Raw genomic sequence first — 23,703 nt, forward strand, 5'->3', positions numbered from 1 at the left:
TGACTTCAGATTTTGGCCTTGGACCCTGAAAGGGTTGAAGACCATCGTGTAGTCAATGGGTTTTAATGCATGATAAACCAGCTAGCCATTTACTATAACAAATCAGAAACAAGAACAGATCTTGCAAGAACCCTTGTAAGATCTGTTCTTGCAAGAGTTGCACTGAAGCAAAGGTTCAGTGCAATACTTGTATAAACCTTGCTGAATTTAAACCTTTCAGGGTCCAGAGATCAAATCTCAGAGTGACATCCAGGGTCCAGGAATTTTCCAAAAAAATTTTTGTTATTTTTTCTTATGAAATAGTAGAGAATCTTTTTCTGAAGGTGATAAAGCAAAAAGTATGAAATTTGATGGAAAATTAACATTACACTCTCGTGAATTTTGATGCGTCAGTGATACTTATGCATCGGCGATTTTGCCCACTTTGACTCCCATTTTAGGCCAATTACATTATTCCAGTTGACCAAATTCTTAGCTATTTCACTAGTATTGCCCAGTCAACTGTTAATTTGGTAATTTGGCCAATTTAACACAAACCTCAAAATATTCCAATTTCAAAATAGGATTCAGAATAAACAATGGAGGCATTCCTGGCACTAAACTAACATTTCCTCTGTTCATCAGTTATGTTTTCAGGCTTGACAAATGAATTCCAGTTTGATTTTTTATTCACATTATGAATTTTTATTCACATCAAAAAATAGAAGATTTACTGTTATACAATGTTCTAATAATTGTATAAATATCAGCACATTAGTGTGAGCAGGGTAATATTTAGTGAAGGGATTCAGGGAAACCGGTTACAGTGGACCCCCGCATAACGATGGCATCACATAGCGATTATTTCGCATACCGCTTACTTTAATTGCAAAAATTTTGCCTCACATACCGCTTAAAAACCCGCTTACCGATTTTCGTCCGAGACGCGTCCAATGTGCGGCCTGAGCCACGCTCACATGTTCCGCCGGTGGCATTGTTTACCAGCCAGCCTCCGTGGTAACATCCAAGCATACAATCGGAATATTTCGTATTATTACAGTGTTTTCGGTGCTTTTTCTGGAAAATAAGTGACCATGGGCCCCAAGAAAGCTTCTAGTGCCAACCCTACAGCAATAAGGGTGAGAATTACAATAGAGATGAAGAAAAAGATCATTGATAAGTATGAAAGTGGAGTGCATGTCTCCGAGCTGGCCAGGTTGTATAATAAACCCCAATCAACCATCGCTACTATTGGTGGTACAGCTGCTGCTGCTGCTGCACTGTCAGCTGCTGCTGCTGCTGTAGCACCGTTGTTGGTGTGGCTTATTGAGAATACCAAGAAACAATTAACCCCAGAGGATTTGCCACCCAGGATAACCCAAAAAAGTCAGTGTCATCGAAGACTGTCTAACTTATTTCCATTGGGGTCCTTAATCTTGTCTCCCAGAATGCAACCCACACAAGTCGACTAACACCCAGGTGAACAGGGAAAAATGCCTGGAACTAGTGCTCATATTGGTGAATTTAAAGCCAGCAAAGGTTGGTTTGAGAGATTTAAGAATCGTAGTGGCATACACAGTGTGATAAGGCCTGTTCTGGAAGAAAATGCCAAACAGGACCTACAGTACTCAGGAGGAAAAGGCACTCCCAGGACACAGTGTCTCATCAGTCATTGCTGCATCTTCAATAAAGGTAAGTGTCATTTATTCTTCATTTAGTAGACTAGTACATGCACAATATATACTGTGCATGTACTACTCTACTATTGTGCATGTATCCTTCTCTTTGTGTGTGGGAAAATGTATATTTCATGTGGTAAAATTTTTTTTTTCATACTTTTGGGTGTCTTGCACGGATTAATTTGATTTCCATTATTTCTTATGGGGAAAATTCATTCACATAGCGATTATTTCGCATAACAATTACCCCTCTTGCACGGATTAAAATCGTTAACCGGGGGTCCACTGTATTTTTGTATAGCCGGACTTGAGTCCTGGAAATGGGAAGTACAATGCCTTCACTCTAAAGGAGGGGTTCGAGATAGTAGCGGTTTGGAGGGATATGTTGTGTATCTTTATACGTATATGCTTCTAAACTGTTGTGTTCTGAACACCTCTGCAAAGACAGTGATTGTGTGTGAGTGGGGTGGAAGTGTTGAATAATGATGAAAGTGTTTTCTTTTTGAGGATTTTCTTTCTTTTTGGGTCACCCTGCCTCGGTGGGAGACGGCCGACTTGTTAAAAAAAAAAAAAAATCAGACCCACCAGCTGATGCATATTAGACTCATGACGACATTTGTTTACTCTTGAACATTGGCAAAAATTGAACATTTCCACTACTTTGAGCTCAGTTTCAAGCTCTTTTCAGCACTAAAGCCAATCAAAGTCATCTCTATTTCTGTAATATATATTCCATTCTATCAAGTTAGTAGTAGGTTGGTAGACAGCAACCACCCAGGGAGGTACTACCGTCCTGCCAAGTGAGTGTAAAACGAAGCCTGTGATTGTTTTACATGATGGTAGGATTGCTGATGTCTTTTGTCTGTCTCATAAATATGCAAGATTACAGGCATGTCTTGCTACTTCTACTTACACTTAGGTCACACTACACATACATGTACACATTTATTTATACACACTCATCTGAGTTTTCTTTGATTTTATCTTAATAGTTCTTGGTCTTATTAATTTTCCTTTTATATCCATGGGGAAGTGGAATAAGAATCTTTCCTCCGTAAGCCATGCGTGTTGTAAAAGTCAACTAAAATGCCGGGAACAATGGGCTAGTAACCCCTTTTCCTGTAAAGATTACTAAAAAGAATAAGAAGAAGAAAATTGTCAAAGTGGGAAGTCTGAATGTGCGTGGATGTTGTGCAGATGATAAGAAAGAGATGATTGTGGATGTTATGAATGAGAAGAAGCTGGATGTCCTGGCTTTAAGTGAAACAAAGCTGAAGGGGGTGGGAGAGTTTCAGTGGAGAGGAATAAATGGGATTAGGTCAGGGGTTTCAAATAGAGTTAGAGCTAAAGAAGGAGTAGCAATAATGTTGAAGGATAAGCTATGGCAGGAAAAGAGGGACTATAAATGTATTAATTCAAGGATTATGTGGAGTAAAATAAAGATTGGATGTGAAAAGTGGGTTATAATAAGCGTGTATGCACCTGGAGAAGAGAGAAGTGTAGAGGAGAGAGAGAGATTTTGGGAAATGTTGAGTGAATGCGTGGGGAGTTTTGAATCAAGTGTGAGAGTAATGGTGGTTGGGGATTTTAATGCTAAAGTGGGTAAAAATGTTATGGAGGGAGTAGTAGGTAAATTTGGGGTGCCAGGGGTAAATGTAAATGGGGAGCCTTTAATTGAGCTATGTGTAGAAAGAAATTTGGTAATAAGTAATACATATTTTATGAAAAAGAGGATAAATAAATATACAAGGTATGATGTAGCACGTAATGAAAGTAGTTTATTAGATTATGTATTGGTGGATAAAAGGTTGATGGGTAGGCTCCAGGATGTACATGTTTATAGAGGGGCAACTGATATATCGGATCATTATTTAGTTGTAGCTACAGTTAGAGTAAGAGGTAGATGGGAAAAGAGGAAGGTGGCAACAACAAGTAAGAGGGAAGTGAAAGTGTATAAACTAAGGGAGGAGGAAGTTCGGGTGAGATATAAGCGACTATTGGCAGAAAGGTGGGCTAGTGCAAAGATGAGTAGTGGGGGGGTTGAAGAGGGTTGGAATAGTTTTAAAAATGCAGTATTAGAATGTGGGGCAGAAGTTTGTGGTTATAGGAGGGTGGGGGCAGGAGGAAAGAGGAGTGATTGGTGGAATGATGAAGTAAAGGGTGTGATAAAAGAGAAAAAGGTAGCTTATGAGAGGTTTTTACAAAGCAGAAGTGTTATAAGAAGAGCAGAGTATATGGAGAGTAAAAGAAAGGTAAAGAGAGTGGTGAGAGAGTGCAAAAGGAGAGCAGATGATAGAGTGGGAGAGGCACTGTCAAGAAATTTTAATGAAAATAAGAAAAAATTTTGGAGTGAGTTAAACAAGTTAAGAAAGCCTAGGGAAAATATGGATTTGTCAGTTAAAAACAGAGTAGGGGAGTTAGTAGATGGGGAGATGGAGGTATTGGGTAGATGGCGAGAATATTTTGAGGAACTTTTAAATGTTAAGGAAGAAACAGAGGCAGTAATTTCATGCACTGGTCAGGGAGGTATACCATCTTTTAGGAGTGAAGAAGAGCAGAATGTAAGTGTGGGGGAGGTACGTGAGGCATTACGTAAAATGAAAGGGGGTAAAGCAGCTGGAACTGATGGGATCATGACAGAAATGTTAAAAGCAGGGGGGGATATAGTGTTGGAGTGGTTGGTACTTTTGTTTAATAAATGTATGAAAGAGGGGAAGGTACCTAGGGATTGGCAGAGAGCATGTATAGTCCCTTTATATAAAGGGAAAGGGGACAAAAGAGACTGTAAAAATTATAGAGGAATAAGCTTACTGAGTATACCAGGAAAAGTGTACGGTAGGGTTATAATTGAAAGAATTAGAGGTAAGACAGAATGTAGGATTGCGGATGAGCAAGGAGGTTTTAGAGTGGGTAGGGGATGTGTAGATCAGGTGTTTACATTGAAGCATATATGTGAACAGTATTTAGATAAAGATAGGGAAGTTTTTATTGCATTTATGGATTTAGAAAAGGCATATGATAGAGTGGATAGAGGAGCAATGTGGCAGATGTTGCAAGTATATGGAATAGGTGGTAAGTTATTAAATGCTGTAAAGAGTTTTTATGAGGATAGTGAGGCTCAGGTTAGGGTGTGTAGAAGAGAGGGAGACTACTTCCCGGTAAAAGTAGGTCTTAGACAGGGATGTGTAATGTCACCATGGTTGTTTAATATATTTATAGATGGGGTTGTAAAGGAAGTAAATGCTAGGGTGTTTGGGAGAGGGGTGGGATTAAATTATGGGGAATCAAATTCAAAATGGGAATTGACACAGTTACTTTTTGCTGATGATACTGTGCTTATGGGAGATTCTAAAGAAAAATTGCAAAGGTTAGTGGATGAGTTTGGGAATGTGTGTAAAGGTAGAAAGTTGAAAGTGAACATAGAAAAGAGTAAGGTGATGAGGGTGTCAAATGATTTAGATAAAGAAAAATTGGATATCAAATTGGGGAGGAGGAGTATGGAAGAAGTGAATGTTTTCAGATACTTGGGAGTTGACGTGTCGGCGGATGGATTTATGAAGGATGAGGTTAATCATAGAATTGATGAGGGAAAAAAGGTGAGTGGTGCGTTGAGGTATATGTGGAGTCAAAAAACGTTATCTATGGAGGCAAAGAAGGGAATGTATGAAAGTATAGTAGTACCAACACTCTTATATGGGTGTGAAGCTTGGGTGGTAAATGCAGCAGCGAGGAGACGGTTGGAGGCAGCGGAGATGTCCTGTTTAAGGGCAATGTGTGGTGTAAATATTATGCAGAAAATTCGGAGTGTGGAAATTAGGAGAAGGTGTGGAGTTAATAAAAGTATTAGTCAGAGGGCAGAAGAGGGGTTGTTGAGGTGGTTTGGTCATTTAGAGAGAATGGATCACAGTAGAATGACATGGAAAGCATATAAATCTATAGGGGAAGGAAGGCGGGGTAGGGGTCGTCCTCGAAAGGGTTGGAGAGAGGGGGTAAAGGAGGTTTTGTGGGTAAGGGGCTTGGACTTCCAGCAAGCGTGCGTGAGCGTGTTAGATAGGAGTGAATGGAGACGAATGGTACTTGGGACCTGACGATCTGTTGGAGTGTGAGCAGGGTAATATTTAGTGAAGGGATTCAGGGAAACCGGTTATTTTCATATAGTCGGACTTGAGTCCTGGAAATGGGAAGTACAATGCCTGCACTTTAAAGGAGGGGTTTGGGATATTGGCAGTTTGGAGGGATATGTTGTGTATCTTTATATGTTTATGCTTCTAGACTGTTGTATTCTGAGCACCTCTGCAAAAACAGTGATAATGTGCGAGTGTGGTGAAAGTGTTGAATGATGATGAAAGTATTTTCTTTTTGGGGATTTTCTTTCTTTTTTGGGTCACCCTGCCTCGGTGGGAGACGGCCGACTTGTTGAAAAAAAAAAAAAAAAAAAAATCAAGTTAGACAAAGCAATCATGAATACAACTGTAAAAACATACAAAAAAAAGAAAAACACCGCAAAGTAGCTGTTTTAATAAAAAATTACGGTCGAGTTTTTTTTCTCTCATTATGCACTACATGCTGCAGAATTTGTTTTATGTGGTGCACACTTACCACATAGCTGTGTTCTCTCATATCTAGGCCCAAATTTACTACTCACAGGTTATCTGAGTGAGCTAAGCTCATGGCGTAGATCTACGGTTTGGACCCTGGCTTCAAAGCGTAGGTCTATGGGACAGACCCTGAAAAAGTTCAACAGCACTGCAGAAAGAATACTAGCGAAATAGCTAGGAGTTTGCTAGACTAGAACAATCGAATGGGCCAAAAATAGGATGTAAACTGGGTAATCCAGCAAAGTCACTAACCCGGCACTCTACAGGCCCCGATGATGCTAGATTTGTGATAGCCAAGCTGTACCTGTTTTGGCCTTAACTTAAGGAAAAGACACTAGTATAATAAGTTTAGAGTGAGGGCAATGAAGTATTCACTAAATATCATCTGGAAACAGAGTGAAAAATCCACCACGTGCCCTACATGAAGATACTTAATAAATCAGATAAAAAAAAAGTTATTACCCAAAAGGAAAAATAATATTTAAAGAAAACACTGGATAGCAATACACTTAAAAAGATTAATCTTCCAAATAATGTGTAAAGAACATTGTAGGCGAGAAGAGTGTGCACATGCGTGTGTGGGGGTGTTTAATAAGCACTTGTGGAAGAAATCATACCTGCCCTCCTGGCTTGATAAGGTCAAGTGATACATACTCCAACATTGCTATAGCACACATCAATACTACCTGCAGTCTAACATTATGACTGAGGTAGGTGTAGCAGGTGCAAATACATCAATAATACCTGCAGCTCATGACTGAGGTAGGAAACAGGTACACATACATCAATGACACTATAGTAACCCATCAATTTACCACTGCAATTGGGAAAAGCAGGTGGCTGGTAATGACACTAGTGGTGGACACACAAGATTGTTTTACCATGATCACAACAAACAATTCTGTGACTAATAAACTTTGTAGCTAACACATTTTGTCCTCTATCTATAAAGTACATTGAATCAAAGTTCATTAAATCAAGAGTTGACTGTACAAGCAACCCAACATGGAAACAAACCACAAGTACAGAGGAGTACTACATACAGTAACTCCTCAATATAATGAACTAATATTGAAGGATTATCAGAGTATCCATTAAGAATAATGTTAAAATATTGCAACAAAACCACTTAAATGCTCTACTGTAGAGCTAATGTAGCACTGTACACAACCACTTAACCCTTAAACTGTCCAAACATAGATCTACGTTCACATGTATTGTGCTCCAAAAGTAGATCTACATTTTTTTTTTACTTTTTTTTTTTTTTTTCAACAAGTCGGCCGTCTCCCACCGAGGCAGGGTGACCCAAAAAAGAAAGAAAATCCCCAAAAAGAAAATACTTTCATCATCATTCAACACTTTCACCACACTCACACATTATCACTGCTTTTGCAGAGGTGCCCAGAATACAACAGTTTAGAAGCATATACGTATAAAGATACACAACATATCCCTCCAAACTGCCAATATCCCAAACCACTCCTTTAAAGTGCAGGCATTGTACTTCCCATTTCCAGGACTCAAGTCCGACTATATGAAAATAACCGGTTTCCCTGAATCCCTTCACTAAATATTACCCTGCTCACACTCCAACAGATCGTCAGGTCCCAAGTATCATTCGTCTCCATTCACTCCTATCTAACACGCTCATGCACGCTTGCTGGAAGTCCAAGCCCCTCGCCCACAAAACCTCCTTTACCCCCTCTTTCCAACCCTTTCGAGGACGACCCCTACCCCTCTTTCCTTCCCCTATAGATTTATATGCTTTCCATGTCATTCTACTTTGATCCATTCTCTCTAAATGACCAAACCACCTCAACAACCCCTCTTCTGCCCTCTGACTAATGCTTTTATTAACTCCACACCTTCTCCTAATTTCCACACTCTGAATTTTCTCCATAATATTTACACCACACATTGCCCTTAGACAGGACATCTCCACTGCCTCCAACCGTCTCCTCGCTGCTGCATTTACCACCCAAGCTTCACATCCATATAAGAGTGTTGGTACTACTATACTTTCATACATTCCCTTCTTTGCCTCCATAGATAACGTTTTTTGACTCCACATATACCTCAACGCACCACTCACCTTTTTTCCCTCATCAATTCTACGATTAACCTCATCCTTCATAAATCCATCCGCCGACACATCAACTCCCAAGTATCTGAAAACATTCACTTCTTCCATACTCCTCCTCCCCAATTTGATATCCAATTTTTCTTTATCTAAATCATTTGATACCCTCGTCACCTTACTCTTTTCTATGTTCACTTTCAACTTTCTACCTTTACACACATTCTCAAACTCATCCACTAACCTTTGCAATTTTTCTTTAGAATCTCCCATAAGCACAGTATCATCAGCAAAAAGTAACTGTGTCAATTCCCATTTTGAATTTGATTCCCCATAATTTAATCCTACCCCTCTCCCGAACACCCTAGCATTTACTTCTTTTACAACCCCATCTATAAATATATTAAACAACCATGGTGACATTACACATCCCTGTCTAAGACCTACTTTTACCGGGAAGTAGTCTCCCTCTCTTCTACACACCCTAACCTGAGCCTCACTATCCTCATAAAAGCTCTTTACAGCATTTACATATTTTTACATATTTTTACATATTTTCAAATATAAAAAAAAACGTAGATCAAAGTGTTTGTTTTTACTTTCAAATGTAAAAAAAAAAAATCTATGTTATTTTACATACTTTCAAATGCTGAAAAAACAAAGATCTATGTTTGGACAGTTTAAGGGTTAAATGATCTATTGTAGATCTAATGTAGCACTGTACAGATATATACTGGAATAAACCTTGAAAATATATGAGGTAAAGGTATAATTTACCTAGTGGATTCCGACCATTATTTCAAAACTCTGTTATATGAAGGTTCACTAAAATGAGCACTTACCATATTTCAGCCTCGTGGGGAGGCCCTCGTCAGCAGATTGAAATGTACGAGAGAAGTAAGTTGAACGCAGTACCTTTTAGACTCGTACATGGTTACTGCGATGATGACCCTTGTTCAGCCTGGTCCACAGGTGAATAAAGACTCAAGCATGCACAACAAACATTGTTTGCATAATCTGCTGTAACTAGAATGCTATCATGTTGCTGAATATTGCACAAATCAAGCTCTGTATACTTGAGTCTTGGTCCACATATCATTCATGTCCTGGTCTACAAAAGTGAAAGCAAACATATGCACAAGATTCACTTGTGCAAGAAAAATGAAAAAAAAAAAAAATCAGAAATGAGGGGCAGAGCCAGGAACAAAGGTGGAGGATGATGGCACCAGCTGGGAGTGGCAACGAACAACTTGAAGAACCAAATAAGAGAGCCATATGAAGGGAGACTTAATTAATTCCCTTAAAAGGAAAATCAAAGCAGTATGCACCAAGGAAAGGAAAGGTGTTAGTGAACAAGCAAATAGAACTAAAACTGCTAAGGAAAGAACCCTAAAACCGGAGGAGGAAAAATAAGGATGAGGGAGACCATGAAGGGCAGTTTACTGCCCTTCATGGTCTTCTGAAGGGCAGTTTACCACCCTTCATAACAGGTTAATAAGACTAATATGGAAGAAGAAATGTTCTACAGCTGGAAGATGAAATGAAAGGGAAGGGAAGGAGGATAACAGATGTGATAACAATGAAGGAAGAGGGAACAGAGAGGACAAAGTTGGAAAGAAACTAGCAAAGATGCTCTCTGAGGATAATACGCTGAGTGACCTTGGTGAGATTAGCACTTCTTTTGATTACAATAATAATAATAATAATAATAATAATAATAATAATAATAATAATATTCTCTGAGGATAGGAAGGTGAGGGAGGTGATGACAAACTGCAAAGGAAATAGTAAAAACAATTATCTGGAGGAAAGACAATGACTGGAGATGTGGAGGTCACTGATGATCTACTGACTTCGTGAAGCTGAAGGATGGCCAGGAAGTAGGAGATGAGAAGATGAAGAGTACAAGGTTATATCAATCTTTGAGTGAGTGCACTGGAGGCCAGGAGGAGACTGTGTAAGCTACAGTCTTCAGATGATTGAAAGGCTCTCCCAAGGCAAACAATGCCTGATTAAATAAACTTTCTGGTCTCATATTACTCACAACAGGATATTACAATGAAAAACATTGCTGAAAACCACACAACAATACAGGCGTATCTATTTAGACTGGGAGAGGACAGCAATGGAGAACAAGTGAGGGAGTATGTCAAGAATCCTCAAACACAGAACAGCTGACATGGGGCCAAGACAGGGGAGCACCCAAACTCCCAGAACTCCTCCAGATACAACCCCAACTCCTTTTCCAGCTGACCCAACTCTGGGCCATCCCCCTTCCCCAGCAACACTAACACATTTCTCCCTTCTCCCTACTCCCTTCCCCTTCACTGCCTGCCACTCTACCCCTGACAACACATCAACCCCAGCCCTCCCTCCCACAGTCCTGTCAGGTGAACATCATACAAAGAGAGTAGATAAAACAAGCCTGTGTTCATTAACCCTTTCAGGGTTGGCAGGCCCTCTCCCAAACCTGTTCTCAGGGTCTGTAAAAATTCAAAAAAAAAAAAATTATTTTTTCTTATGAAAAGATAGTGGTTTTTATTTCTGAATTTTATAGGCTAAACAAAAATTTTTTACCATCAATACTTACCGAGATATGGAGGCGTGAAGTTGACAGAAAATGACCAGCATACGGTAACATCGCCGATAGCCGGTCACCCGGTATTACTTTATTTTTTTAGGTACTATTTTCTACTATTTTTAAATTTTTTTTTCCAAGTAACTTTTATGGCCTGTGAGACCAATATGAGCACTATTTTGTAAGTAATTTCTTTTTCTATACTACACAATAACTGTACAAACAATGTTGTCACTATTTTGTTTACAAAACTTATTTACACAAACGAACAATACAAAATGTTGTTTATTACTATTTTTCTCTATTTTATATACACATATACAGTCACAGGACATCTTTTTAGAAGTTCTGCAGCCTGTGGAAGTCTTTGAAACATGATGTCATGCACAGTGGTATTTTACACTCCTCACACATAAAACGAGTGTCTCCGCATTGTTGTGGGCGTTTTTTTGTATGTGCACAGATGTAACACCTCTTCTGAGCCTTTTTCTTGAAAGCAGTAGCAGGCAGTTTTACTAGGAAGTGATCACCATGCTTCAGACGAGAAGGTAGTTGTTGATAATTACGTGGACGGTTTTCTATTGCAGGTGCTGTTCCTTGGTACTCGATTATTATTTGTCTGATGACAGACAAACAAAATTTGCCATATGGTGGCTTGTTTCTGGTCCTCATCTTATATATATTATAAGCATTGAGCATGGAAATGTCCAGAATATGGAAAAAGAGTTTTATGTACCACTTATAACTCTTGGGAACACAATCAGCAAACCCAATCTGCATGTCACATTTGTCCACTGAATGCATATTTAGGGTGTAGTCAATCACAGCTGCAGGTTTTAGAATGGGTTCATTGCTTTCTCTATGCTGCCTGCCAGTGTCTGCCATTTCATTAGGGTGAACTGATGACAACAGTGTGATATCTTGTTTGTCATGCCACTGAAATGCCATGATGTCATTGGCAGCAAAAGCCTGCACCTCACCTCTACAAGTGCCAGCGTTGAACCTGGGCATATGTTTACAATTTGCACGCACTGTGCCATACACATCTGTCATGTTCACTTGCAAGAAATCACTGAGTAAGGGGCTTGTGTACCAGTTATCAGTATATAATATATGCCCCTTACCAAGATATGGTTCCATCATTTTTCTAACCACATCACCAGAGATACCCAGTAACTTCCTGGTATCTTGCAATGTATTACTTCCAGTGTACACAATTATATCCAATACAAAACCACTGTAACAATCACAAAGCACAAACAATTTTATACCAAAGCGTTTCCTCTTGCTTGGTATGTACTGCTTGAATGAGAGTCTTCCTTTGAACAATCAAAGACTCATCAATAACAAGCTTCTTGAAGGGATAAAAATACATACTGAATTTCTGTTTCAGATACATGAACACATTCCTAATCTTATATAACCTGCCATTTCTGTCAGGCCTGGTTTTGTCTGAAAAGTGAAGCATACGTAATAGTAGCACAAATCGATTCACTCCCATTATATCACTGAAACCTGGGGTTGCAATCAGGCGGTCTGTTGACCAGTATGATTTCACACTGTGCTTATACACATGTGGCATAAGCATTATTGTGGCAAAGAAATGATACATCTCAGCCACAGTTGTCTCCTTCTACTGGTGTAGGCGTGAGTTTGGTGAAAGTATTGTGTTTGCCATGGTGTACTCGCAGTATCTGTTGCTTTCCCTGACAATAATTTCCATCAGGGGTTCGTCAAAAAATAACTCAAAACATTCCAGTTCACTGGTATTGTTCCCAGGTGTACAAGATGGCTGTATTCCACTTTAACTTTCATCAAAGTGATGGGGATTGGGAACAAAATTGGCAGATTCCTGCCAATCCCAGGTGCAGTCTACTGGTGGGTACTGGATACTGACGGGTGGTTGTGGTTGTGGTTGTGGAGGCTGGTGTGGTGGGTGGGTGGGGGATGGTGGCCTTTGTTGTAGATCAGCTGAGGCAGTGGCATGGGTGGCAGCATGGCCCACTGCTGGTGCCTCATGGCCAGCACCACCACTACCACCACCATGCACATTTTCCATCCCAAGTGCACCACTATCATCTTCATTTTCACTGTCTGTTCCTGTTGTACAGCCATGGGATGTACTCCGAGATGTACTCCTTCCCCTTAGAATAGCATATGGCACACTACCAGAGTGCATATATTGTCGTATATACTGACGCTTCACTGGAGAATATTCCACTTCACTATCATTACTGGAACTGTTTTCAAGAGCTTGTAGTTCATATTCACTATCACTATCTTCACAAGTGCTCACATCTGAGTCCAGGATTTGGGAAAATAGGAGTTTCCTCTTTGATTCTGGTACAACTGAACATGAACAAGATGGCCCAGCACCAGAGGTGGAAGGCTGAGGGTCATCTGGGTTTTCCTCACTATTACCTGTATTATGGTCATTAGTTTCAGTCACAACCTCATCAAAACCTTGAAACTCATCTTCACTGGAACTTCCATCTGTATTAGAACTGTCACTGGGGAATAAAAGTGTCCCAGTTCGCCGAGGAGTGAGGAACTTCTTACCGTGAGGCATGGTGAACAAGGTCTACTAAAATGGTGTTCCCACAATGCGCCACGGGGTCCCAGAATTTTTTTCTACCGCGCACACCCATTCTCTCACACCTAGGCCTACCAGCTGTTTCCCGCTTAATTTGAAGCCGCTAGAATTTATGCGTACTAGTACAGCACCAACCCTGGCACGCAAGCCGTACTAGTACGACATCAACCCTGAAAGGATTAAGGGAAGGCAAGATAAGAGTGTGGTACACCAACACAGACGGGTTACCCAACAAGAGTAATGAGCTGAAGGAATGAACAGCTGAGATAAATCCAGACATCGTAGCCATCACAGAGACTAAGATGACCGACATGATATGAGATGCTATTTTTTCAGCAGGATATCAAGTACATGTATATACAGTGGACCCTCGGTTTTCGTGTTTAATCTGTTCCAGAGCGATCGGCCAAAACTGAAACCATTTTCCCCTAAGAAGTAATGTAAATCTAATTAATTCGTTCCAGACACCCAGAAGTATCAACAAGAATTTTTTTTTATCTTAAAGATAGATTTACATGCATAAAAGAATGAACATTCAACATGACACTTACCTTCATTGAAGGCTGTTGTTGATGGATGGAAGACAGGGAGGCGGGGAGAGGTAAGAGAGGTTATTGTTTGGAAGGAGAATCCCACTCCATAAGGACTCTAGGTACAAAGTCCTTATCAGGGGTCATTCCCTAGCCACTTCCCTAGCTTAAATATAGATTTACATGCAGAAAAGAATGACAAATAAATATAAAGCACTAATAAAATGCATAAATGAACATTTAAAATCATTTTTTTTTTTCCAACAAGTTGGCCGTCTCCCACCGAGGCAGGGTGACCCAAAAAAGAAAGAAAATCCCCAAAAAGAAAATACTTTCATCATCATTCAACACCTTCACCACACTCACACATTATCACTGTTTTTGCAGAGGCGCTCAGAATACAACAGTTTAGAAGCATATACGTATAAAGATACACAACATATCCCTCCAAACTGCCAATATCCCAAACCCCTCCTTTAAAGTGCAGGCATTGTACTTCCCATTTCCAGGACTCAAGTCCGACTATATGAAAATAACCGGTTTCCCTGAATTCCTTCACTAAATATTACCCTGTTCACACTCCAACAGATCGTAAGGTCCCAAGTATCATTCGTCTCCATTCACTCCTATCTAACACGCTCATGCACGCTTGCTGGAAGTCCAAGCCCCTTGCCCACAAAACCTCCTTTACCCCCTCTTTCCAACCCTTTCGAGATCGACCCCTACCCCTCCTTCCTTCCCCTATCGATTTATATGCTTTCCATGTCATTCTACTTTGATCTATTCTCTCTAAATGACGAAACCACCTCAACAACCCCTCTTCTGCCCTCTGACTAATGCTTTTATTAACTCCACACCTTCTCCTAATTTCCACACTCCGAATTTTCTGCACAATATTTACACCACACATTGCCCTTAGACAGGACATCTCCACTGCCTCCAACCGTCTCCTCGCTGCTGCATTTACCACCCAAGCTTCACATCCATGTAAGAGTGTTGGTACTACTATACTTTCATACATTCCCTTCTTTGCCTCCATACATAACGTTTTTTGACTCCACATATACCTCAACGCACCACTCACCTTTTTTCCCCTCATCAATTCTATGATTAACCTCATCCTTCATAAACCCATCCGCCGACACGTCAACTCCCAAGTACAGTAGACCCCCGCTTAACGATCACCTCCAAATGCGACCAATTATGTAAGTGTATTTATGTAAGTGTGTTTGTACGTGTATGTTTGGGGGTCTGAAATGGACTAATCTACTTCACAATATTCCTTATGCGAAAAAATTCGGTCAGTACTGGCACCTGAACATACTACTGGAATGAAAAAAGTTCGTTAACCGGGGGTCCACTGTATCTGAAAACATTCACTTCTTCCATACCTACCTTTATTAACCCTTTGAGGGTTTTGGTCGTACTAGTACGTCTTACGCGTAGGGGTTTTTGACGTACTAGTACTCATAAATTCTAGCGGCCTCAAATCTAGTGGGAGAAAGCTGGTAGGCCTTCATATGAAAGAATGGGTCTATGTGGTCAGTGTGCACAGTCTAAAAAAAATCCTGCAGCACACAGTGCATAATGAGAAAAAAAAAACTTCGACCATTTTTTTGGAATAAATCAGCGATTTTGCAGTGTATTTTCGTATGGTATTTATTGTTGTATTCTAGTTTTCTTGGTCTCATTTTATAGAATGGAAGACATATTACAGAAATTGAGATGATTTTGACTGGTTTTACAATGAAAGGTGCCTTGAAATTGAGCTCAAAGTAGCAGAAATGTTCGATTTTTACCAAACTTCAAAAGTAAACAAATCGTGCCAAGCGTGCAATACACGTCAACTGGTGTGTCTAATATTCTTTCACAAGTGCACCAATAATATTTATACCATTTTTTACACTAATTCAGTAGTCTGCATAACAGCAAATCTTATATTTTTTGTGAAAATAAAAATTCAAAGTGGAAAGCAAAAGAATATAAGAGGGGCCTTGAGACGTGACTAATGACTAGAGGAAATGTCATTTTAGTGCCAGGAATGTCTTTCTTGTTTATTCTGGACCCTATTCGGAAATTGGCATCTTTTGAAATTTGTGTGAAATTGGCAAAATTGCTAAATTCTGACCACTGTACTGGATAGTTGAATTTCATAAATGGGTGGTTTCTTGCACCCATTCGATAGAAAAAATGGAGTTCTAGCGAAATATTCATGTTTTTTGTCGACTAGTACAGTGAAATTGGCCGAAAATGGGGCTCAAAGTGGGCAAAATCGCCGATGCATAAACATCGCCGAGACCGCTAACTTTGCGAGAGCATAATTCCGTAAGTTTTCTATCAAATTTCAAACTTTTCGTGTCTTTATGATCGGGAAAAGATTCTCTATCTTTTCATAAGAGAAAATAATTTTTTTTTTTTTTAAATTTGGCCGACCCTGAGAACGAGTTTCGGAGAGGGCCTGTCGACCCTCAAAGGGTTAAAGACTCGTGTTGGTGTATGGCAGAGGGAGGGAAGGCAAGTTTATTGTTGGAGAATATGACACTAATATCAACTCTACGGCTTATTTATCTATCACAATTCAAGTAATATGATATAATAAACAATATTAATAACAGAGAAACATGACATATACTCTAGAATGAAATAAGTCATTATGTATGTCCCAGTGGTGTTGTGTTGGTGTTGTTGGGTGTATAAGGACCACTGAGAGAATAAGCCGTTCATAATGGTGGTGAAGGCTGCAGCTGAGGCAGCAGTATTATCTGTAGCCCTATAAAACACTGGAGGAGTTAGCAGAATCGCTGAATCACTGAAGAAGGCACCCTCTACCACCATCACAACCACTACCACTCTCTACCACCATCACTGCCACCCTCTACCACCATTACTACCACCCTCTACTACCACCACTTTTGTATTTTTCTACAATTTTTTTCTTGAATTATATTGTGTTTCTCACATTCTTTACCGAAGGGCTGGCACTAGAAGCTTTCTTTGGGCCCATGGTGACTTATTAAGCAGTCACAAACAATAAACAAGTGCCCAAAACAATGGATTATTATGAAATGTTTCGTATGACCTGGCAGGATATGTTCACTCAATGTGAATGTGTGGGAGGCGGCTTTGTCTGCATACTGGGCACTGAACAGGTTCTGTACGATTGACGAAAACAGAAGTAATCGGCAAAAATGGAAGCCAAAAGTCAACGAAAAATGTCGGCCAAAACCGAAATCGGTGATAACGGAGATCGACGAAAACGGAGGGTTCACTGTATAGAAAAACACACTTTTAATTTAAAAAAAATAATACAACTAGTTTCAAACCTCAAAAACCAAGAATACAACTTATTTCTAAATGAGAAACCAACAACACTACATGTTTTCAAAGTGAAAAACCAGGAAGACAACTTATTTTACTAGTAAAGCAGAATAGAATAATAATAATAATAATAATATTTTTTTTTAACCCTTTGAGGGTCGACAGGCCCTCTCCAAAACTCGTTCTCAGGGTCGGCCAAATTTAAAAAAAAAAAAAAATTATTTTCTCTTATGAAAAGATAGAGAATCTTTTCCCGATCATAACGACACCAAAAGTTTGAAATTTGATAGAAAACTTATGGAATTATGCTCTCGCAAAGTTAGCGGTCTCGGCGATGTTTACGGATCGGCGATTTTGCCCACTTTGAGCCCCATTTTCGGCCAATTTCACTGTACTAGTCGACAAAAAACATGAATATTTGGCTAGAACTGCATTTTTTCTATCGAATGGGTGCAAGAAACCACCCATTTATAAATTCAACTATCCAGTACAGTGGTCAGAATTTAGCAATTTTGCCAATTTCACACAAATTTCAAAAGATGCCAATTTCGGAATAGGGTCCAGAATAAACAAGAAAGACATTCCTGGCACTAAAATGACATTTCCTCTAGTCATTAGTCACGTCTCAAGGCCCCTCTTATATTCTTTTGCTTTCCACTTTGAATTTTTATTCTCACAAAAAATATAAGATTTACTGTTATGCAGACTACTGCATTAGTGTAAAAAATGGTATAAATATTATTGGTGCACTTGTGAAAGAATATTAGACTCACCAGTTGACGTGTATTGCACGCTTGGCACGATTTGTTTACTTTTGAAGTTTGGTAAAAATCGAACATTTCTGCTATTTTGAGCTCAATTTCAAGGCACCTTTCATTGTAAAACCAGTCAAAATCATCTCAATTTCAGTAATATGTCTTCCATTCTATAAAATGAGACCAAGAAAACTAGAATACAACAATAAATACCATACGAAAATACACTGCAAAGTCGCTGATTTATTAAAAAAAAATGGAAAAAGTTTTTTTTTTCTCATTATGCACTGTGTGCTGCAGGATTTTTTTTAGACCGTGCACACTGACCACATAGACCCATTCTTTCATATGAAGGCCTACCAGCTTTCTCCCACTAGATTTGAGGTCGCTAGAATTTATGAGTACTAGTACGTCAAAAACCCCTACGCGTAAGACGTACTAGTACGACGAAAACCCTCAAAGGGTTAAAATACATCAGCCGTTTCTCACCAAGGTAGGGTGGCCCCCCCCCCCCCCAAAAAAAAAAAAAAAAAATTCATCATCATTCACTCCAACACTGTCTTGTCAGATGTATGATTACACTACAGTTATAAAACTGCAACATTAATACCCCTTCTTCAGAGTGTAGGCACTGTACTTCTCATCTCCAGGACTCAAATCTAGCCTGCCAGTTTCCCTGTATCCCATCATACTACTAGTACTAATAATAAGCATAATAATAAAAATAATGGAGAGTGAGGCTGACGTACCTTCGGTGCTTCCTGTTGTAGAGGAAGTTAGCAGGCTTGACGTCTCTGTGAATAATGTTGTAGCTGTGTACCCGACGTAACGCTCTCAGTAAGTTGATCAAGTAATCTTGCAGCTCATTGGTACTTAAACAACCAACATATTCCTAAAACAACCAGCTCATGTGAATAGTGAGCTCTGTACAGAGTGAAAGTGTGAGTATGAGTGTGAAAGAATGTCAAAATGAGAATGTAAGTGTTGAGTGGATGAGAATGTGATTGCAAATGTGAGGGTAAAGAGAGGAGGAGGAGAGGGAGAGGAACAGTGAGAGCAAGAAAATACTGTAAATAAATTAAGAAAAATTCTGGTGAAAAGCAAAAAACTTTTCAAGAGATAAATTTCACTAACATAACTTTAAAACAGGAAACAGTACAGTAAAACAAAAACAAAAAGAATGAATTAAAATGAATGTACATCATATTAAGTAAGAAATGAGTGTGTGACTCACAGGAAATGTGTGATGTGGGAAGTATGGCATGACCAGCACTATGTGGTTCATCTCCCGGAAACACATGGTGATGCCCATCACGTTGTCCTCCCCCCTACAACAACAACAACAACAACATTAACATATCAACATGGGAAAACATATTAATAATTACATTATAAAATAATTACTGAAGATGAAATGCCACAAGCTCAGCTGCTCTAGCTATTAAAATGTTTACTACTGTAAATACAAAGAAGCAATTACAAATACATACATAATTACATTTTAGCCACAAATATATTTTTAATCACTATTACAGCAGGACCCCCATATCCGCAGGGGGATACATTTCAAGGACCTGCCATGGATACCAAAACCAGAGATAGTAGCAAACCTTATATATAAGTCCTATACATGTATATACCTATTATATAGTTTGTTTGATAAATTATGCACAGTAAGTGGAGAATTATCACTTTTTCACTGATAAGAAGCACTTACAGCTTCTCTGAGGCTTTGAAGAACTGCCAGCTTCTCTACTTTTGTACTTTGGTGCCATTATTATGCAAAATTAAGAGGTATTTTTGGGCCACCGGAAACCGTGGATAACTAAAACCACAGATACTGAATCAGTAGATATGGGGGTTCTACTGTATATTCATGGGGAAGCACCAAACTCGGAGATCAGGCATCGTAATCGGCGGTAGTCAGGTTTGAACTAAAGAAATCCTAATTTCTTCTATAACATTTTGTCCAGGGCTTTGTTTTATCAAGCACTGTGTACAGGAAACCACACAAGCACTGCCTTATAAGGCAAACAGCACCCTGAAGTCAAGTTGGAGAGGTCACAGGAGATATGCAAGGAAAGATCCAGGGGCGAGGTAAGAGTCAAGGTCAAGGTGGTGAGGTCAGGTAGACAAAGTGGGAGGCCAGAAATGGCTAGCACTTAATATAGGAATTATGGGCAATCTGAGCAATGGGACCATTATTATTATAATCAAAACCAAGCCCTAAACCTGTAAGGGTTATATAACTCTGAAGCAATGGATCCAGCCAGTAAGTGCATTCCACTGTTGTTTTGTTCAATTGTCCTGATGCTGCCTGTAGGATCCCGAGTCTGATTCTGTTGTCCTCATGAAGTAACTGCTGCATGGTTCTCTAGTTCAAGACTTGGTAATGTATCCTACAATACACACTGCTGTTATTATCCACCTTACACTTGCATTTTTCTTGAAGGTGAATTCCCAGGTTATACCTTGCCTCACTAATTTAAGATTTACTGTAGTGCCCACATGGAATGTTGTAGCTGCCTGTGTTAGTGGTGCTTCTGTATCACTGAGACTTTCAGATCTCTCTGTTAGTTATTTAGAACAAACAACCACTTCCATGTTAGCCTCACAAAACAAGGTGGATGATGGACACAGCTACTTGTCCTGTGGGAGAGAACAAGACTATCGTTGATGTGGGGCATTTACCATGAGTGATGTGAATTCATGGGACCTTCCTTTTGTTGGTATGAATGAGTTTTTTTTTTTTCAACGCATTAACCATCTTCCACTGAAGCAGGGTGACCCAAAAAGAAAAACGAAAGTTCTAATTACTACATGAGGTAATGTATATAGGAGAGAGAGCTACTGGCCCCCTTGCTCCCGGTATTTTAGTCTCCTCTTACAACACGCATGGCTTACAGAGAATGGATTCTTTTCCCCATGGAGTGGGGCAGTGAAAGCATCCTCGACATATTTCTGATCATCTGCCCAGTATTCATTATCCCAGATCCAAAGGGTGCGAGGTAAAATCCTATATAACACCATTCTTGTTTTTGGTGTAGTGACGGGAAAAGTAATGATCTAGATCATTCTTATTAGTGGTCTTCTAGTACACCTTGTGTACGAGTGTCTTACCTTCCTTAATGAGAAAAAACATCAAGAAAGTCATCGTTTTACTTCACCAGAGTGAACTCTATACAAATTCCATGGAATCGAGAGCATCCTTGAATCAAAGACAGCTGAAATGTCTAGGGATAATGACCACACTGTCATCCACATGTAAGAACATAAGAATTAAGAAGCACTGCTGTAGGCCTTCTGGCCCATGCTAGGTAGGTTAACTATTTCACTGCCCAGACCCCTGAAATTAATACTGCTCTGTGTCCACATTTTTTTTTTAAATCTTCTGAAATGGTAGAGAATCTTTCTATAAAGGTAATGACACCAAAGTACAAAATTTAATGGAAAAGTTACAGAATTATGCAGGCACAAACCTAGTGGCTTCAGCACAATTTAGGCATCAACAATATTGCCCAATTGAGTCCTACAGTTCCATTCAACCAAAATCTTAGCTATTTTGCAAGTATGCCTTCTGTTCTAATGAATAAGCACAAGAAACCACTTTATAGTGCAAGAAAGTTGGAAATTTGGCCAATTTTACACAAAATTAAAAAACACTAATTTAACTATACAGCCTAAAATTAAAAAAAAAATGCACACGGACTTTGCAAAAGCCTTCGACAAGTGTGACCATGGTGTAATAGCACACAAAATGCATGATAAAGGAATAACAGGATAAGTTGGTAGATAGATCTATAACTTCCTGACAAATATAACACAAAGAGTAATAGTAAACAGAGTAAAGTCTGAGGCAGCTACGGTGAAAAGCTCTATTCCACAAGGCACAGTACTTGCTCCCATTCTATTCCTCATTCTCATTTCTGACATAGACAGAGATGTAAGCCATAGCTCAGTGTCTTCCTTTGCAGATGACACCTGGATTGCTATGGCAGTGACCTCCATCGAAGACACTGCGAGACTCCAAGCGGACATCAACCAAATCTTCAAATGGGCCACTCAAAACAATATGAAGTTCAACAAGGAGAAATTTCAACTACTCGGATATGGAAAACTTGAGGAAATTAAAAATGTATCAGGGTATACAACAAATTCTAACCATACAATAGAGCAAAAAACAAATGTGAAGGACCTGGGAGTAATAATGTCAGAGGATCTCGTCTTCAAAGACCACAACAATGTATCTACCTCATTGGCTAGGAAAATTATAGGATAATGAGAACCTTCAAAACTAGGGATGCCAAGGCAGTGATGATTTCTTCAAATCACTTGTTCTCTCTAGGCTGGAATAGTGCTGTACACTAACGACCCCCTTCAAGGCTGGCGACATTGCAGACTTGGAGAGGGTACAAAGAACTTTCACAGCACACTCAAGTATGATTAGGCACCTAAATTACTGGGAATGGTTGAAGGTCCTTGATCTGTATTCCCTGGAATGCAGGCAAGAGAGATACATGATAATATACACTTGGAAGGTCCTGGAGGGATTGGTACCAAACCTGCATACAAAAATCACTCCCTATGAAAGCAAAAGACTCGGCAGGAGATAGATCATTCCCCTGCGGAAAAGTAGGGGTGCTACGAGTACACTGAGAGACAACACAATAAGTGTCCGGGGCCTAAGACTGTTCAACAGCCTCCCAGCATACATAAGGGCTGTCTTCAAGAAGGCACTGGACACTCACCTAAAGTCAGCACCTGATCAACCGAGCTGTGGTTTGTACGTCAGTTTGCATGTGACCAGCAGTAACAGCCTGGTTGATCAGACCCTGATCCAGACTGAGCCATGGGGGTGTTGACCTACGGAACCCTCTCCAGGTAAACATTCCTGGCACTAATACAATATTTCCCCTGCTAATTATTCATGTCCCCAGACCTCTCCTACATTACACTTGCCTTCCATTTTGAATCCATAATCACACAAAATTAGATTTACTCTCTTGGATAAGAAAATATAAGAAAGAATGATTGGTCATGGTTTACAGCATCCCAATAACTAAATCAAAACTAGTAAAAACACGCAAAGCATTCCGGGGGTGTAGGGGGACCTTAAAAATTCTCAGGAAATTTCAAGATACTTCCTTTTCTGAAGCAGTGTCTTCCATGCTACCAAATACCAAATAACAGACCATAAAACCATAAAAATCATCTGAGACAGCACCTCAAATTTGCTATTTTAAACCATTCAGACAGTCAAGAGTTTTGCTTTTCCTATCATACACCGTGTGGGGCAGGACTTTTTTTTTTTTTGTAATGTGTGTACTTGCCACACAGACCCATTCTCTCAAATCTAGGCCCAAATTTGCCACTCACAGCTAATTTGACCAAGCTGCCATCATGACATAGAACTGACTGAGAGACCCAGACCTCAATGACAGTTCTACGCAATAGCCACTGAAAGGGTTAAACCCACACCCATTCAAGTACCCGTCAAACCTACTTGTAAAGCTACCCAAAGTTCTTACTTCAGTGGTGCTACTAAGCAGTCTGTTCCACTCATCCATAACTCAATTGTCAAACCAGCCAAGCCCAG

At 39.6% G+C, this 23,703-nt stretch overlaps 1 protein-coding gene across 4 annotated transcripts in view; it reads right to left on the bottom strand.

The window, feature by feature from the left end:
• The window catches only part of LOC128695217 (cell division cycle 7-related protein kinase-like), a 299,888-nt gene that overhangs the window by 160,378 nt on the left and 115,807 nt on the right, over window positions 1-23,703 (bottom strand). For all 4 annotated transcript variants that reach the window (XM_070091499.1, XM_070091498.1, XM_053785734.2 and 1 more), the window contains 2 exons: window positions 19,342-19,435; window positions 18,857-18,999 (listed from right to left, as the gene is read on the bottom strand). In XM_070091499.1, coding sequence (XP_069947600.1) covers window positions 18,857-18,999; window positions 19,342-19,435 — 237 coding nt within the window. The remainder of the gene's footprint in view (window positions 1-18,856; window positions 19,000-19,341; window positions 19,436-23,703) is intronic.

This window comes from Cherax quadricarinatus, chromosome 35, assembly GCF_038502225.1.
Source record: "Cherax quadricarinatus isolate ZL_2023a chromosome 35, ASM3850222v1, whole genome shotgun sequence".
Classification (NCBI taxonomy): Eukaryota; Metazoa; Arthropoda; class Malacostraca; order Decapoda; family Parastacidae; genus Cherax; species Cherax quadricarinatus.